General features: G+C 47.1%; 2 protein-coding genes across 2 annotated transcripts; both read left to right on the top strand.

Moving 5' to 3' along the window:
• Positions 1 to 1,489: 1,489 nt before the first annotated feature.
• Positions 1,490 to 2,419, top strand: LOC140128816 (olfactory receptor 5B12-like). The gene has a single exon (XM_072150518.1). The coding sequence runs from the start codon at positions 1,490 to 1,492 to the stop codon at positions 2,417 to 2,419; it is 930 nt and encodes a 309-aa protein (XP_072006619.1).
• A 12,050-nt stretch (positions 2,420 to 14,469) lies between these two features.
• On the top strand, positions 14,470 to 15,399 carry LOC140128815 (olfactory receptor 5B12-like). The gene has a single exon (XM_072150516.1). It carries the CDS (start codon positions 14,470 to 14,472, stop codon positions 15,397 to 15,399), a length of 930 nt encoding a protein of 309 aa, XP_072006617.1.
• Positions 15,400 to 19,798: the final 4,399 nt, after the last annotated feature.

Below are 19,798 nucleotides of genomic sequence, written 5' to 3'. Positions count from 1 at the left end.
GCCTAAAAAATAGCACCTGTGGGTGCCCTCAGGGCGATGCCTGATGTTTATCTAGATTACATGGGTTAGTGGGTGCAGCTGCCTTCTAGGGTGTTGAGGACCATTCGTTGGTGACCGGTGATCCATCTCTCGAGCCTCAGGAGCCTGGACAGGTATCACCTAGGACCTGAGGAGGAAACTCGACTGGAGGTAGCTATGAGGACATCTCCAGAGTGAAATATTTGCTTAGGAGGAGTCAGACGATAGACACAGATTTAACTATTGAGAGGGATTATGGGATGTACATAAAATGCAAGATGTCACCATGAATACATTGATATCAGTTGCACATACAGTAATAGAAAATAAGTGAACCCTTTGGCACGCGTTTACCACTCAGGCCTCACCTCCTTCTGTATCCTGGAGTGAATCTTCTGATCATTCTTCTTTCTCTTCTTCCTAATTTCCTAATGTTTCGATGAAACCCCCATCATGTTACCCCCAATGGGGCCCAGGAATGCAGGATACGTCATATACTGTATGTGATCCTATTTCTAGAGTTTAAGATTTGTGATCCTTATGTCTACAGAATGAAGACAGACAATTCCCCATCTGTACATTTTGAGGGCCTGAAGTAGATGCCCTGGTGAAATCCTTTAGATGTTCATATCAATTGTCCAACTCTACTTGTGGCCCTCATAGCCTTACACCCATCCCCTATACTTGTGGCCCTCATAGCCTTACACCCATCCCCTATACTTGTGTCCCTCATAGCCTTACACCCATCCCCTATACTTGTGTCCCTCATAGCCTTACACCCATCCCCTGTACTTGTGGCCCTTATAGCCTTACACCCATCCCCTATACTTGTGTCCCTCATAGCCTTACACCCATCCCCTGTACTTGTGTCCCTCATAGCCTTACACCCATCCCCTGTACTTGTGTCCCTCATAGCCTTACACCCATCCCCTGTACTTGTGGCCCTTATAGCCTTACACCCATCCCCTATACTTGTGTCCCTCATAGCCTTACACCCATCCCCTGTACTTGTGTCCCTCATAGCCTTACACCCATCACCTGTACTTGTGGCCCTCATAGCCTTACACCCATCCCCTATACTTGTGGCCCTCATAGCCTTACACCCATCCCCTATACTTGTGTCCCTCATAGCCTTACACCCATCCCCTATACTTGTGTCCCTCATAGCCTTACACCCATCCCCTGTACTTGTGGCCCTCATAGCCTTACACCCATCCCCTATACTTGTGGCCCTCATAGCCTTACACCCATCCCCTATACTTGTGTCCCTCATAGCCTTACACCCATCCCCTGTACTTGTGGCCCTCATAGCCTTACACCCATCCCCTATACTTGTGGCCCTCATAGCCTTACACCCATCCCCTGTACTTGTGGCCCTCATAGCCTTACACCCATCCCCTGTACTTGTGGCCCTCATAGCCTTACCCCCATCACCTGTACTTGTGACTTGTTACTCTTATCTTGAGACTCCATGGACCTTGGGAATGGGACACCAGTGACCATGTTTGTCTTCTCTGGACTGACGGACAATGAGAAGGTCATTCCTCTTCTTTTTGTCTTCTTCTCGCTTGTCTATGCTATGGCTCTGATCGGTAACATTGGGATCATAGCTCTGATCTATGACACCTCCAGGCTTCATTCACCCATGTATTACTTTTTGGGGATCCTCGCTCTGATAGACGTCTTCTATTCTTCCATCATTACTCCAAAACTGATTTGTGATCTTTTCTCTGTGGAGAAGGTCATCTCGTTCAATGGCTGTGCTCTCCAGTTCTTCTTCTACGCTGCTTTGGGAGGAAGTGAAAATTTCCTTCTGTCTTCCATGTCCTATGACCGCTATGTCGCCATCTGCCACCCGCTCCATTACATGACTATAATGACCACAAAGAAATGCTTCCTTCTGGTTTTTCTGGTTTTCTTTGTTGGCTTCTTACAGTCCTCGGTGCAGACCAGCTGTACATTTACTCTCCAGTTTTGTGGATCCAACCTCATAGACCACTTCTTCTGTGATGTCCCACAACTCCTCAAACTGTCCTGCTCTGATAACATCTACTGTAACATGATCACGGTGTATATTGTGGGTGTAGGTACTATCATACCATTCCTGACCATCTTATTCTCATACATACTCATCCTGTCTTCTGTGTTACGCATGACCTCTCCTGAGGCCCACAAGAAGGCCTTCAGCACGTGCTCCTCACACCTCATGTGCGCCTCAGTCTTTTATACAACCCTTTTCTTCAACTACTTAGTTCCTCTGCCTAGTACATTTACGAGCAACAACAAGGTGGCCTCAGTCTTCTTTGCAGTGGTGACCCCAATGTTAAATCCACTTGTCTACACTCTGAGGAACCAGGAGATAAAAAGGACCATCGAGCGAATTATGTGTAATCCTATATGACTGGAGAAGAAACCATCATGACTTAAGGACATGGAACGTACCGTCACGACACATCCCTGTAAAGACTGTATGAAGAGGTTCACGAGCCGAGCCCTCCTCATACATGATGGTGTTTGCTGCATAATGCAACAAACACCATCCACTAACACCCATGACCCCAGGGCCTGTAATTTCTGCTGATCTGTAACGGTGCCGGGGGCCACGGATGACTAGAGAATCCACTGTGTACTGCAATACTGTAAGTCCAGAACTTTATCCTAGAGAGATAAAAACCTCAATAGACAAAAAAAAATCCTCAACATGTTAGGTATCGACAGGTCCCTAAAGTCTCGATCTATCAAAATATAAAAATGCTTATTCCGGGCAGTGAACTCGTAATGGAAAATGGTTTCCAAATGTCCGAATTGGCGCTTTCACAACAAAACAAAATTTTTTATAAAAAGTGATCACAAGGTCCCACAGCCCCCAAAATGCTAACAATGAAAAGGTCACCTCCTCCCACAAAAAACAAGACCTTACAGAGCTCTGTACATTGAAGTTTGGAAAAGTTATCGGCGGCAAGTTATCTCCCTCGTACAAAAGTTATAATTTATTCAAATCTAGTAAAACCTTATGCAACACCCCTGCCAATGCATGGGCAGAGGAGTGGTTGCAAATAAGCCCCTTGTACTATTCAGTGCATCTAGAGGTAATTATGCAGAGTTAGACACTGCCTTGATAGGCAAGGGTTAATTCTATTTAATGTTTATTATCCAATGATGTTCCACCTTTGTAACTGGAGTGTGACTGGAGAGTGAGATCACCTGACCAGAGGATTAACAAAACCCTTATTCAGGGAGGGGTTAGAGGTCTTCAGTTCCAGAAACTTCTTAGAGCACGAGCTCTTAGTGACCTGGTCTGCTCTTACAACAGACCTGAGGAGATCATCTACAGAGCCCATAGTGAGAGATACTGTGTCAGTCCACCATCAGGGCTGATACTAAACCAATCCAGGACAAAGCTGCAGCTTCCAGCATTGGACACAGCTACATCCCAGCCTGCATCTGCATCCAGGCTGGTGACCCAACTCCTGAGGTTCCCTCTCCAAGATCCCTCCTAGTAATCCACCTCTGTACAGAATTGATTGGCCCATTGCTGCTGTTGGTTCAAATAAAGAACTGTAAGTTATTATTGCACATTGTTGCCTCCGTCTGATCCCTGGATACGGCTGTCATCACCAAGGGCGCCCCCATCTATCATCCAGGGACTTATACTACAGACACTAAGAGGTTGCCCCAGGGATACCAGTACATCAGCCTCTCCCTCCATATTTCTTGCAAACACCACCTGCTGGAGACCTGCCAGGCTGTAGGACAGCCCTCCGGTCCCCATACCAAGCACCGGGACACTAGCGTGCCCTAGACCGCAACCGCCAGCCACTCCAGTATTCTGGGCCCCAAAAAAAGCCGAGGCCGAGGTGGGGGATGTTGCACTTATAAATTAATATACATGTAGCATCTCCGTGATTGTACCGACCTAAAGTAAAAAGGGGAGGAGTTTTTCTGAATGCTCATTAAAAAACGGCGTCAATGTGTTTTCTTGTCGCTCACTGCATTTGGAATTTTTTTTCCAGCTTCCTTGGTACCTATCACAGAATATAAAATACCATCACTAGGAAGTATAATAAGTATAATAACTATAATACCTAGAAGCCTCACACAGCGCTGGACACGGAAAAATAAAAAAGTTACGGATTTTTAAAGTTTGGGGGGAACAAAAAATGTGAATGCAAAATGGAAAGAGGGCATCGGCGGGAAGGGGTTAATAGAGCTTCTGGGTTCTGAGTTCAGGATTGGGTTAATAAGATGATAAAACAAATTGACGGTTTTCTATTCTGAGGAACTGACCGTATCCTGTCACACTTTATTCATCTAAAGTGCACTCAGAACATCCACGTGAATGTGCACAAACAGCTCAGCCAATCAGGACACAGAATCTGTGTTACTGCTTGTACAGAGATCTAGTGCAAGAGCAAGACAGGGGAGACACAGATCACTGGATCCATGCATCACACAGAAACAAAGAAAAAGAAATAGCGAAACATGTCCCCCTACACTATAAAACCCCTACATCCTCTCAGAGAGGACCCCTACCTAAAAGACCCCTGCCCCCTACCAGCAGATCACCCCTTACCTGTACAAAGTGGTGTCACTGTATATACCCTGTGCTGTGTGTGCAGGATCGGATCCAGTAGAGGTGATGGGAGTCTGAGCTTTGGCTTTATTTGTGCATTCAAACTTTTAAACACAAATAGCCCTGCTACATCCCATCCCTGGTATGTAATTGGATGACCTGAAACATGTGTTCAGTCACATGCTTATGACATCACTGCAGGTCCTGGAGTTTTCTACATGCTGCCAGGACTGATATTATCCTGCACCCAGCAGTTACTGATTATGAGCGTGTATGTTCTAGTAACCCCTCCCAACAATATCCACCCACCCTCCTCTCCTTTGTCTAGCTACGGATTCCCATAGCAACCAACCAAACAAAGACAACCAGAGGGAGAAGGTAACTACTAGCTTCCGCCTGTTAGTGTAAATTACAGAATTGCTATATTTGATTTAGTCCAGAGTTAGACAAAAGTTTTTAATACTTTACAGTTGTACTTTAAGGTGAGATCCCCCAGTGTCTAGGACAAATAGCTAAATATAGGATGTCGTCCTCCACTTATGGCTTATTGTTGGGTGTTTCATTGATCCTTTTGACCGGGAAAAGGGGCCACAACACAGGAGTGACTCCATCTAATTTGTGAAGATCTAAGGAAAGTAAAGGACCCTCCTCCTGAAAAGACCTTTTTCCCTGCCCTCAAGAGTGTATGACTACTGACCAGGGACAGGGTTGGACTGGGGTACCTGGGGCCCACCAGTGAAATTGATTTTGGGGGCCCACCTACTACTACATAGAAATATTCTGGGATAAGGCTAATCCCTTTCTCCCTCCCTCTCTGCTTGTGCCCGGCTCTTGGTTTGTATACAGAGGCTGCAGGGGTGACGTTACCTCAGGGCATTAATGTTAGGAATAATATAAGAGTTACCCCTGGTTTCCCGGGTTTCTGCTGGTGGCTGGGCTGTGGTTGGGGATAGTATAAGAGTTACCCCTGGTTTCCCGGGCTTTCTGCTGGTGGCTGGGCTGTGTTTAGGTATAGTATAAGAGTTACCCCTGGTTTCCCGGGCTTTCTGCTGCTGGCTGGGCTGTGGTTAGGGATAGTATTAGAGTTAGACCTGGTGTTCCGGGCTTTCTGCTGGTGGCTGGGCTGTGGTTAGGGATAGCATAAGAGTTAGACCTGGTTTCCCGGGCTTTCTCCTGGTGACTGGGCTGTGGTTAGGGATAGTATTAGAGTTACCCCTTGTTTTCCGGGCTTTCTGCTGGTGGCTGGGCTGTGGTTAGGAATAGTATAAGAGTTACCCCTGGTTTCCCGGGCTTTCTGCTGCTGGCTGGGCTGTGGTTAGGAATAGTATAAGAGTTACCCCTGGTTTCCCGGGCTTTCTGCTGGTGGCTGGGTTGTGGTTGGGAATAGTATAAGAGTTACCCCTGGTGTCCCAGGCTTTCTCCTGGTGACTGGGCTGTGGTTAGGGATAGTATAAGAGTTACCCCTGGTGTCCTGGGCTTTCTGCTGGTGGCTGGCTGTGGTTAGGGATAGTAAAAGAGTTACCCCTGGGTTCCCGGGCTTTCTGCTGCTGGCTGGGCTGTGGTTAGGGATAGTATAAGAGTTACCCCTGGTGTCCCGGGCTTTCTGCTGGTGGCTGGGCTGTGGTTAGGGATAGTATAAGAGTTACCCCTCGTGTCCTGGGCTTTCTGCTGGTGGCTGGGCTGTGGTTAGGGATAGTATAAGAGTTATCCCTGGTGTCCTGGGCTTTCTGGTGGTGGCTGGCTGTGGTTAGGGATAGTATAAGAGTTACCCCTGGTGTTCCGGGCTTTCTGCTGGTGGCTGGGCTGTGGTTAGGAATAGTATAAGAGTTACCCCTGGTTTCCTTGGCTTTCTGCTGGTGGCTGGGCTGTGGTTTGGGATAGTATAAGAGTTACCCCTGGTGTTCCGGGCTTTCTGTTGGTGGCTGGGCTGTGGTTAGGGATAGTATAAGAGTTAGACCTGGTTTCCTGGGCTTTCTCCTGTTGGCTGGGCTGTGGTTAGGGATAGTATAAGAGTTACGCCTGGTTTCCCAGGCTTTCTACTGGTGGCTGGGCTGTGTTTAGGAATAGTATGAGAGTAACCCCTGACTCTCTAGCTTTCCGCTGGTGGCTGGGCTGTGGTTGGGGATAGTATAAGAGTTACCCCTGGTGTTCCGGGCTTTCTGCTGGTGGCTGGGCTGTGGTTGGGGATAGTATAAGAGTTACCCCTGGTGTTCCGGGCTTTCTGCTGGTGGCTGGGCTGTGGTTAGGGATAGTATAAGAGTTACTCCTGGTTTCCCGGGCTTTCTGCTGGTGGCTGGGCTGTGGTTAGGGATAGTATAAGAGTTACCCCTGGTTTCCCAGGCTTTCTGCTGGTGGCTGGGCTGTGGTTAGGTATAGTATAAGAGTTACCCCTGGTTTCCAGGGCTTTCTGCTGCTGGCAGTGCTGTGGTTTGGGATAATATAAAAGTTACCCCTGCTTTCCCGGGCTTTCTCCTGGTGGCTGGGCTGTGGTTAGGGATAGTATAAGAGTTACCCCTGGTTTCCCAAGCTTTCTCCTGGTGGCTGGGCTGTGGTTAGGGATAGTATAAGAATTACCCCTGGTTTCCCGGGCTTTCTGCTGGTGGCTGTGCTGTGGATAGAATGTAAGTGTTCACACTGCATACCTACCTTCTAATAAGTTTATGCTGAAAACCTTTACAAGAACTGATAACAATAACCCTACTCTGGCCTCCCCGCACCACATAGACAAGTCACACCTGACTCTCTGACCCTATAGATATAACAGTACATAAGCTGAGAGCTCTCTCACACTAGAATGTTAGTCTGTGATACTGATCTGACATCTGGAGGTGGCAGCAACATGGTAGGCCACAGTGTGGCACAATGACTGATTGTGGTGGTGGGTGGCAGCAGTAGCTGCAGCTTGATGCCAGAGAGTGGCACAATGACAAATTCTGGTGGCGGCAGCAACATGGTAGGGCACAGTGTGGCACAATGACAGAGTGTGGAGCTGGCGGCAGTAGGAGCAGCAGCAGGAGGTCAGTAAGTGGCACAATGACAGAGTGTGGAGGTGGGTGACAATTCCAGTCCCTGGTAAAGATGGTAGGAGGCAGATGGAGCAACTGGCAGCAGATGTGTGGCATCAGGCAGGTGGCAGCATCAGAATAGTAGCTGAGGCAGGTAGTTAGAACCCAGACTCATTTCTCAACGTTTGGAGAAGCGTCATGGCTGATCTAATCTGATGCATTAGGCATTGGTGTGTTGAAATCCTGGCCGATTGTTCAGTAATGATGGTCCCCACCGCACTGAACACCCGCTCTGATTCCACTCTACTGGCTGGGCAGGGCAGGGCAGCTTCTCTACTACAAATTCCACAAGTTGCGGCCACACATCAAGTTTGGCTGCCCAGTAGTCCAGGGGGACCCTCTACCTGGGCTGGTAGAGTGCTGTCCAAGTAGGCCACCACCTGCTGGTGCAGGGCCTGCTCCATGTCCTGCTGCTAGTGGTGGCGGCTACCCTCCTCACTAGGCGGGTGAAGAAAGCTGCTCATTAAGGACTCCAGACTTAAGCTGCTGCTGATGGAGCTGCTACTGCTCCTACCCCCCCAGGCTCCGCACTGCAGCCGTGGCAGAAGTATGTGAGCGATGACTGCCAGGAATCCCCTGGTCAGACCTGACAAAGGATGGACAATGGCACACATAGGCAGCAGCCAACTTCTCCAGTGCCCTGACCAGACAGATTTTGCAGCATCTGTTCCAGGACATGAAGCAGTGGAATAACGTTATTCATTCCTTAGTCCTGGCGACTGACAAATATTGTGGCATCTTCAAAGGGCCTGAGCAAATGTCAGTGTGTCACGGATGAGCTGCCAGCGGCTGACATCAAAGTTACACAAGCGAGTACTACGGTCTACCAAACATTGCATATCAGACTATGTTGGGGTAGGCCGTTCTGCCGCTGCAACCCGAGAAGGGTGTTCTTGGCTTTGTAAGGATGGCTGAAGTGCGTGCACAGTTTACCCCACGGCCATTTGGCTCCCTTCCTCGCACTGCTGCCATCCTGCTGACTCACGGCCACAGTAGCGACTTGCTGCCTGCTTCGCTGCCTGATGCGCAAGCTAACACTCTATTCTCCCAATGATCGATTTGTGTTTCCCTGTCACTGCTATTCTCCTCAACGGTCTTGGTATGCACAGTCCGACTACTTGCAAGTGCAGCATAACCTACCGTGCCACTTTCCACATCTCTACTTTCCCACTTACTGCACAAAGCAGCAGATGTCTGCCCCACCTCTTCACTGCCAAGCAGCTGCTGACTGTCCTCAAAGATTTTGTCCTTGCTGTATAGTGTAGATCTCTGGCTGAGGGAAAGTAACAGGACAGAGCCTGGTTCAGGACAGGTGAGGGCCGCTGACTTGCTCCTGGGCCATGCCAACTAATTGTTGTATCTGAGGAACCCACGTACTCTTGGCTGGGGTTATGAGATGTCATTTGGGAGGAAGTGGATGACCTAGTCAACCAATCAAGAACCTTTGGTTTATTGATTAACAGACTGCCACTAGATGACACCGGCAGTTCTGGCCTCACAGAGTCACCCCTGCTGCGATGTCCCCTTACTGTGCTGCCACCTCTGCCTGCTCCACCTGCCATCTCTCTGTCTGACACATTTTGCTAATAAAGGGGGAAAAAAACTTTGATCTTACGAATCACCGTAAACTTCTGGTTCATGCCGAATCCAAGTTTTCCTGAAATTCGGAACAAATTCCACTTTGTTCGAACTGAATCTCTAATCTCAGGCCGTTCTCAACTAGTTACAAGCTGAAGCGCGTTTCCTGTTACTTTGATGTGGCTGTTTTGATGCGCAAATAAATCTACATACTTGAGAAGACAACGAGTGTCAGGACTTCTATATTTTGACTTGTATATCTTCTTGGTCCGGACCTGGAGCACCGTTGGAAGAGCGGAGTGCTGTTCACCTATACTAAGTTAAGGACATCCAAAGGCCAGGCCTTATTATGGGACAACATTCTACAATGTACTGAAGTTCCTCAACAGAATCTTGTGACACAATGAGGACACATCTATAAGAGGAACTTTGCTACACCAGGCAGTAGACCTGAATGAAAAACCGGAGCCCACATCTTCTATCCATATGGTAACGTTTGGATTCACCTCCTTATTTTATTCCTAGGATATTTTTGCCTTTCTTTAGTATCAGATAATTGCACCCCAGTCATTACGAGCTCCTCGTGTGGGTCTCCTCAGGGCCCGGTGCCAGATGAGATGTTCTCAGAGGAGTCTAGGATTTCTGATAAAAATATCAGGATCAGAGGAGAAACCACGTGAGGTTCTGATGGTCCAGCGTCACGGCATGAGGAGCCAGACATCTCCAGGTATCACCGAAATATCTCCCCACCGATCCACAGATATCAGGTAAGGGAGAGCTAGAAGTGTATCGGGCATGAAAATAACATTGTATGAGAAATATCAAACACACCACGGGACATGATTTTTTTTATTTTTACCTTTATTATTGACTTTTTTCCACATCAGGGGATACAGATACATTATATCACATCATAATATATCATATACATACATAATATACAATCACACATCAATACCAGATTAGATACATATACTGAACATATATTAATCTGCATCCCTACTCCATATAATCCCCTTCGATACTTATCACCTTATTCCACCGACCCAACCCACCCCTTCCCCAACTAACCCTACCAACAACCAAATAATAAAAACAAAACAAACAAAGATAGATGGATGTCCAAAATTGCCCTCTCCATACAGATTCGGAAAAAAGGCCTCTCTACCAACATAAACATTTTTTGAGGTATATACAATGGGGAGGCGGAGAGACTGTATAAAATTTTTTTGCGCTAATAGCATCTTTATCAAGGCTGTTCTTCACATCATATTTCGGGGAAGCTTTTTCCATATTCTGAGTTTTTTCCTCAGACCGTTAATTACGGGGGTCATATTTAGGTCGTCATATCTGACGAGATATTTATCCCTAAATATTTTACCCTCTCTCCTTCTTCCAATATCTTCATTTTATCTAAGGGAAGGCAAACTGATTTATGACCAATTTATACTTAATCCTGAAAACTGACCATACTGCCCAAATATTTCCAAAACCCGATGAATAGAAGTGTAAGACCCTGTATATATAATAACATGTCGTCCGCGTACATAGAGATTATTTCATGTTCGCTTCCTTGCCTAAATCCTATGACCTGTCCATCCTGCCTGATTCTGCAAATAATACAGGGGATAAAGGACGACCCTGACGAGAGCCTCTGCCCAGGGGTTCGGATGTCATGTCGTTTACCAGAACCCTTTCATATTTTATCCAGGAGATATATCACGGGCCAAAGCCCATCTTTTCTTATGTCCCCACTAAAAATTCCATTCTAATGTGTCAAAAGCCCTGGATCCTCTGGACCACTGCAGACGAGGACACAAGCCACTACCTGGGACCGGAGTCTAAGTGGTACCCTGTATTCAGCAGAGCCGCCGCAAAGCGGGTTAGACAAAGCTGCGGCGTGGTACCACCAGGTCGTTCCTCATGCTGCACTGTGCCCCTCTATACATTACATAGGACTGCTGCACTGTACCCATCTATACATTACATAGGACTGCTGCACTGCGCTGTACCCCTCTATACATTACATAGGACTGCTGCACTGCACTGTGCCCCTCTATACATTACATAGGACTGCTGCACTGCACTGTGCCCCTCTATACATTACATAGGACTGCTGCACTGCGCTGTACCCCTCTATACATTACATAGGACTGCTGCTCTGCACTGTGCCCCTCTATACATTACATAGGACTGCTGCACTGCACTGTGCCCCTCTATACATTACATAGGACTACTGCACTGTACCCCTCTATACATTACATAGGACTGCTGCACTGCACTGTGCCCCTCTATACATTACATAGGACAGCTGCACTGCACTGTGCCCCTCTATACATTACATAGGACTGCTGCACTGCGCTGTACCCCTCTATACATTACATAGGACTGCTGCACTGCACTGTGCCCCTCTATACATTACATAGGACTGCTGCACTGCACTGTGCCCCTCTATACATTACATAGGACTACTGCACTGTACCCCTCTATACATTACATAGGACTGCTGCACTGTACCCCTCTATACATTACATAGGACTGCTGCACTGTACCCCTCTATACATTAGATAGGACTACTGCACTGTGCCCCTCTATACATTACATAGGACTGCTACACTGCACCCCTCTATACATTACATAGGACTGCTGCACTGCACCCCTCTATACAATACATAGGACTACTGCACTGTGCCCCTCTATACATTACATAGGACTGCTGCACTGCACTGTGCCCCTCTATACATTACATAGGACTGCTGCACTGCGCTGTACCCCTCTATACATTACATAGGACTGCTGCACTGCACCCCTCTATACATTACATAGGACTGCTGCACTGTGCCCCTCTATACATTACATAGGACTGCTGCACTGCGCTGTACCCCTCTATACATTACATAGGACTGCTGCACTGCACCCCTCTATACATTACATAGGACTACTGCACTGTGCCCCTCTATACATTACATAGGACTGCTGCACTGCACTGTACCCCTCTATACATTACATAGGACTGCTGCACTGCGCTGTACCCCTCTATACATTACATAGGACTGCTGCACTGTGCCCCTTTATACATTACATAGGACTGCTGCATTTCCCCCCGCTATACATTACATGGGACTGCTACACTGCACCCCTCTATACATTACATAGGACTGCTGCACTGCACCCCTCTATACATTACATAGGACTGCTGCACTGCACCCCTCTATACATTACATAGGACTGCTACACTGCACCCTTCTATACATTACATAGGACTGCTGCATTTCCCCCCGCTATACATTACATAGGACTGCTGCACTGCACCCCTCTATACATTACATAGGACTGCTACACTGCACCCCTCTATACATTACATAGGACTGCTGCATTTCCCCCCGCTATACATTACATAGGACTGCTGCACCCCACTATACATTACATAGGACTGCTGCATTGCACCCATTTATATAAAACATATGACATTATATTAGTCCTAGTGTACACAATTTTTTTCCCTGGACCTGACCCTGGATCTTCTACGATATTCTAGGGTCGGCAGCCATCTTGTTCTCCTGTCTGATGCTGCACTGAGCTGCTCTCTGCCTGCAGCCCCTCCCCCTGCATTTCAGGATGAGCTCACATACATATACATATACACATACATGTACATATACATATATATATATATACACATATACACACAGACTTCCGGCCGGCAGCTTGTGAGGAGAGTAAAGCTACAGACTGATAAGATCTTCATCCAGGGGAGGGGGAGGCACAGCAGATCTGACAGTACATTCTATAGGTGAGATATAGCAGTGCTGTGTTTGTTATGGCTGTGATAGTAGAGCTGAGAATGTCATTGTATGTAATATACATCTCATGGATCTGTATATAGATATTTACATGTATACATTATAGAATAGAAAGGTAAAGACATAAGGGTCAGAGGTAGAAACAAATTACATATAAGAGAAAGGATGAAGATACAAATCAGGTAGAAAGAGAAAGAGAGAGGAATAGACTTAATATAAGGGATCTCAGAGAGAGTTACTGACATAAGATACGAAGGAGCAGGAGGAAAACCAAGAGAGGAAAGGGCTAAACTGAGGAGGAGACTCAGGGGCAGCGAGTGTGCGGAGGCCATGAAGACCTGGATGATCAAGGAGATGCTCACATGTATGAAGAGATCATTGTGGATACGATGAGGTGGAGTGTATCCTATTTATACCCAGGGCATGTGTTGCATGTACACGATCCAACGTCCTGCCCACCCACCAGAAAGGACAGCAGAGGAAGTAAGCCGGCGCACCTCCCCGACACAACTAGGCCCGGAAGTTCTAAAGCTGGATTGGATAAAGCTGTAGAATCCTACATGTGCACCACCAAGTATCAATGAGTGTGCATCAGGTTTGTTGGTGACCTGTGATCCCCCACCTTTTGCCTAAGAAATACCACCTGTGGGTGCCCTCATGGCAATGCCTGATGTTTATCTAGATTACATGGGTGAGAGGGGTGCAGCTGCCTTTTATGGTGTTGAGGCCGATTCGTTGATGACCATTGGTCCATCTCTCGAGCCTCAGGAGCCTGGACAGGTATCACCTAGGACCTGAGGAGGAAACTCGAGCCTCTACTGGAGGTAGTTGTGAGGACATCTCCAGAGGCTTTAGGAGGAGTCAGACAATAGACACAGATTTAACTATTGAGAGGGATTATGGGATGTACATAAAATGAAAGATGTCAGAATGAATACATTGATATCAGTTGCACATACAGCAATAAACAAATAAGTGAACCCTTTGGCATGCGTTGACCACTCAGTTGTCTTCTTATAGTCTACGTATTGTCTAAGTCGGCCTCACCTCCTTCTGCATCCTGGAGTGAATCTTCTGATCATTCTTCTTTCCCTGATATCTCTTCTTCCTAATTTCCTAATGTTTTGATGAAACCCCCATCATGTTACCCTTAATGGGGTCCAGGATTGCAGGATAAGTCATTTACTGTATGTGGTCCTATTTCTAGATGTTAAGATTTATGATCCTTATGTCTACAGAATGAAGACAGACAATTAACCATCTGTACATGTTGAGGGCCTGAAGTAGATGCAGCAATGGCTTATTTTTAGGTTTTCTGGTGAAATCCTTTAGATGTTCATATCAATTGTCCAACTCTACTTGTGGCCCTTATAGCCTTACACCCATCACCTTTGCTGGGGCTTGTTACTTTTGGCACTTATCTTGAGACTCCATGGACCTCGGGAATGGGACACCAGTGACCATGTTTGTCTTCTCTGGACTGACGGATAATGAGAAGGTCATTCCTCTTCTTTTTGTCTTCTTCTCGCTTGTCTATGCTATGGCTCTGATCGGTAACATTGGGATCATAGCTCTGATCTATGACACCTCCAGGCTTCATTCACCCATGTATTACTTTTTGGGGATCCTCGCTCTGATAGACGTCTTCTATTCTTCCATCATTACTCCAAAACTGATTTGTGATCTTCTCTCTGTGGAGAAGGTCATCTCGTTCAATGGCTGTGCTCTCCAGTTCTTCTTCTACGCTGCTTTGGCAGGAAGTGAAAATTTCCTCCTGTCTTCCATGTCCTATGACCGCTATGTCGCCATCTGCCACCCGCTCCATTACATGACTATAATGACCACAAAGAAATGCTTCCTTCTGGTTTTTCTGGTTTTCTTTGTTGGCTTCTTACAGTCCTCGGTGCAGACCAGCTGTGCATTCACTCTCCAGTTTTGTGGCTCCAACCTCATAGACCACTTCTTCTGTGATGTCCCACAACTCCTCAAACTGTCCTGCTCTGATAACATCTACTGTAACATGATCACGGTGTATATTGTGGGTGTAGGTACTATCATACCATTCCTGACCATCTTATTCTCATACATACTCATCCTGTCTTCTGTGTTACGCATGACCTCTCCTGAGGCCCACAAGAAGGCCTTCAGCACGTGCTCCTCACATCTCATGTGCGCCTCAGTCTTTTATATAACCCTTTTCTTCAACTACTTAGTTCCTCCATCGAGTACATTTACGAGCAACGACAAGGTGGCTTCAGTCTTCTTTGCAGTGGTGACCCCAATGCTGAATCCACTTGTCTACACTCTGAGGAACCAGGAGATAAAAAGGACCATCGAGCGAATCATGTGTAATCCTACGTGACTGGAGAAGAAACCATCATGACTTAACGACATGGAACATTCAGCCACGACACATCCCTGTAAAGACTGTATGAAGAGCTTCACAGGCTGAGCCCTCCTCATACAAGGGGGTGTTTGCTGCATAATGCAACAAACACCAACCACCAACACCCACGACCCCAGTGCCTGTCATTTCTGCCGATCTGTAACGGTGTCGAGGGCCACAGAAGTCTCAATCTATCAAAACATAAAAATGCTTATTCCAGGCAGTGAACTCCGTAAAGGAAAATGGTTTCCAAATGTCCGAATCCGCGATTTCCCAACACAACAAAAATCTTTAACAAAAGGTGATCAAAAGGTCCCACAGCCCCCAAAATGCTAACAATGAAAAGGTCATCTCCTCCCACAAAAAACAAGACCTTACAGAGCTCCGTACTTCAAAGTATGGAAAAGATATTGGATAATTTATCTCCCTCGTACAAAAGTTATAATTTATTCAATTCTAGTAAAACCTTATAAATTAATATACATGTAGCATCTCCGTGATTGTACCGACCTAAAGAAAAAAAAAGGGAGGAGTTATCCTGAACGCTCAATAAAAAATTGTGTGAATGCGTTTTCTTGTTACTCATTGCATTTGGAATTTTTTTTCCAGCTTCCTTGGTACGTATCACGGAATATGAAATACCATCACTAGGAAGTATAATAAGTATAATAACTATAATAAGTATAATACCTAGAAGCCTCATACAGTGCTTGACACAGAAAAATAAAAAAGTTACAGATTTTTCAAGTTTGGGGGGAGCAAAAAATATGAATGCAAAATGGAAAAAGGGCAAAAGCGGGAAAGGGTTAATAGACCTGAGTGAGATTGCCCCCCCCCCCCCACATTGTTCAACGTTCGTGCTGGTTTGTACAACAGAAATTTTCGTTTGTGCCGCTATCGTTTTTAAGATATTAATGAAAGTTTCAACTCTGCTACGTTTGTGCTGGTTTTGTTTTGAATATATGAACAAAAATGAAAGATCAAAGGTTCAACCAGCCCCCCCCCCCCACATTAACCGAATTAAACAAAACTGGTCTCAAATGTTAGTGCTACGTTTGTGCAGCAAAATTTTTTGTTTGTGTCGCTATTATTTTTAAGGTATGTTCAGGTGTTCACATAGGTTAAGGTGTTTGAGATAAACTGGTAAAAAAGAAACCTTGTGGCACCTTGTGATCACCAGGGGAAGCTAGCATGAATATATTAAAAATTATAGCGGCAAAAACGAAAACTAGCACTAACGTTTGGCACTAGTTTTGTTTGATTCTGTTAATGTGTCATAGTATCATAGTATATATAAAGCTGGAAAAAGACACAAGTCCTTCAAGTCCAACCTTTAAAAATTAAATAAATGTTTTTTCCCCATAATCCGTGATATTTTTTCTCTCCAGAAAGTCATCCAGGCCTCTCCTGCACATGTCCTCCATAACAACCTCCTGTGGCAGAGAGTTCCATAGTCTTACTGCTCTCACAGTAAAGAACCTTTGTCTATGGTGATGGTAGAACCTCCTCTCCTCTAGGTGTAGAGGATGCCCCCTGTCTATGGTGATGGTAGAACCCCCTCTCCTCTAGGTGTAGAGGATGCCCCCTGTCTATGGTGATGATAGATCCTCCTCTCCTCTAGGTGTAGAGGATGCCCCCTTTCTATGGTGATGATAGATCCACCTCTCCTCTAGGTGTAGAGGATGCCCCCTGTCTATGGTGATGATAGAACTTTCTCTCCTCTAGGTGTAGAGGATGCCCCCTGTCTATGGTGATGGTAGAACCTCCTCTCCTGTAGGTGTAGAGGATGCCCCCTGTCTATGGTGATGGTAGAACCACCTCTCCTCTAGGTGTAGAGGATGCCCCCTGTCTATGGTGATGGTAGAACTTTCTCTCCTCTAGGTGTAGAGGATGCCCCCTGTCTATGGTGATGGTAGAACCTCCTCTCCTCTAGGTGTAGAGGATGCCCCCTGTCTATGGTGATGGTAGAACCACCTCTCCTCTAGGTGTAGAGGATGCCCCCTATCTATGGTGATGGTAGAACTTTCTCTCCTCTAGGTGTAGAGAATGCCCCCTGTCTATGGTGATGGTAGAACCTCCTCTCCTGTAGGTATAGAGGATGCCCCCTGTCTATGGTGATGGTAAAATCGCCTCTCCTCTAGGTGTAGAGGATGCCCCCTTTCTATGGTGATGGTAGAACCTCCTCTCCTCTAGGAGTAGAGGATGCCCCCTGTCTATGGTGATGGTAGAACCATCTCTCCTCTAGGTGTAGAGGATGCCCCCTGTCTATGGTGGTGATAGAACCTTCTCTCCTCTAGGTGTAGAGGATGCCCCCTGTCTATGGTGGTGATAGAACCGCCTCTCCTCTAGGTGTAGAGGATGCCCCCTGTCTATGGAGATGGTAGAACCTTCTCTCCTCTAGGTGTAGAGGATGCCCCCTGTCTATGGTGGTGATAGAACCTTCTCTCCTCTAGGTGTAGAGGATGCCCCCTGTCTATGGTGATGGGAGAAGCTCATCTCCTCTAGGTGTAGAGGATGTCCCCTGTCTATGGTGATGGTAGAGGATGCCCCCTGTCTATGGTGATGGTAGAACATCCTCTCCTCTAGGCCTAGAGGATGCCCCCTGTCTATGGTGATGGCAGAACCTCCTCCCCTCTAGGAGTAGAGGATGCCTCCTGTCTATGGTGATGGTAGAACCTCCTCTCCTCTAGGTGTAGAGGATGCCCCCTGTCTATGGTGATGATAGATCCTCCTCTCCTCTAGGTGTAGAGGATGCCCCCTGTCTATGGTGATGGTAGAACCACCTCTCCTCTAGGTGTAGAGGATGCCCCCTGTCTATGGTGATGATAGAACTTTCTCTCCTCTAGGTGTAGAGGATGCCCCCTGTCTATGGTGATGGTAGAACCTCCTCTCCTGTAGGTGTAGAGGATGCCCCCTGTCTATGGTGATGGTAGAACCACCTCTCCTCTAGGTGTAGAGGATGCCCCCTGTCTATGGTGATGGTAGAACTTTCTCTCCTCTAGGTGTAGAGGATGCCCCCTGTCTATGGTGATGGTAGAACCTCCTCTCCTCTAGGTGTAGAGGATGCCCCCTGTCTATGGTGATGGTAGAACCACCTCTCCTCTAGGTGTAGAGGATGCCCCCTGTCTATGGTGATGGTAGAACTTTCTCTCCTCTAGGTGTAGAGAATGCCCCCTGTCTATGGTGATGGTAGAACCTCCTCTCCTGTAGGTATAGAGGATGCCCCCTGTCTATGGTGATGGTAAAATCGCCTCTCCTCTAGGTGTAGAGGATGCCCCCTGTCTATGGTGATGGTAGAACCTCCTTTCCTCTAAGAGTAGAGGATGCCCCCTGTCTATGGTGATGGTAGAACCATCTCTCCTCTAGGTGTAGAGGATGCCCCCTGTCTATGGAGATGGTAGAACCTTCTCTCCTCTAGGTGTAGGGGATGCCCCCTGTCTATGGTGGTGATAGAACCTTCTCTCCTCTAGGTGTAGAGGATGCCCCCTGTCTATGGTGGTGATAGAACCGCCTCTCCTCTAGGTGTAGAGGATGCCCCCTGTCTATGGAGATGGTAGAACCTTCTCTCCTCTAGGTGTAGAGGATGCCCCCTGTCTATGGTGGTGATAGAACCTTCTCTCCTCTAGGTGTAGAGGATGCCCCCTGTCTATGGTGATGGGAGAAGCTCCTCTCCTCTAGGTGTAGAGGATGTCCCCTGTCTATGGTGATGGTAGAGGATGCCCCCTGTCTATGGTGATGGTAGAACATCCTCTCCTCTAGGCCTAGAGGATGCCCCCTGTCTATGGTGATGGCAGAACCTCCTCCCCTCTAGGAGTAGAGGATGCCCCCTGTCTATGGTGATGGTAGAACCTCCTCCCCTCTAGGTGTAGAGGATGCCCCCTGTCTATGGTGATGATAGAACCTCCTCTCCTCTAGGTGTAGAGGATGCCCCCCGTCTATGTTGATGGTAGAACATCCTCTCCTCTAGGCCTAGAGGATGCCCCCTGTCTACGGTGATGGCAGAACCTCCTCCACTCTAGGTGTAGAGGATGCCCCCCGTCTATGGTGATGGTAGAACCTCCTCCCCTCTAGGTGTAGAGGATGCCCCCTTTCTATGGTGATGGTAGAACCTCCTCTCCTCTAGGTGTAGAGGATGTCCCCTGTCTATGGTGATGGTAGAACCTCCTCTCCTCTAGGTGTAGAGGATGCCCCCTGTCTATGGTGATGGTAGAACCTCCTCTCCTCTAGGTGTAGAGGATCCCCCCGCCTATGGTGATGGTAGTACCTCCTCTCCTCTAGGTGTAGAGGATGCCCCCCGTCTATGGTGATGGTAGAAGATCCTCCCCTCTAGGTTTAGAGGATATCCCCTGTCTATGGTGATGGTAGAACCTCCTCT

Source organism: Engystomops pustulosus, chromosome 4 (assembly GCF_040894005.1).
Source record: "Engystomops pustulosus chromosome 4, aEngPut4.maternal, whole genome shotgun sequence".
Lineage (NCBI taxonomy): Eukaryota > Metazoa > Chordata > Amphibia > Anura > Leptodactylidae > Engystomops > Engystomops pustulosus.
Note: the sequence above shows the minus strand (reverse complement) of the source record. Positions and strands in the feature narration are given on the sequence as shown.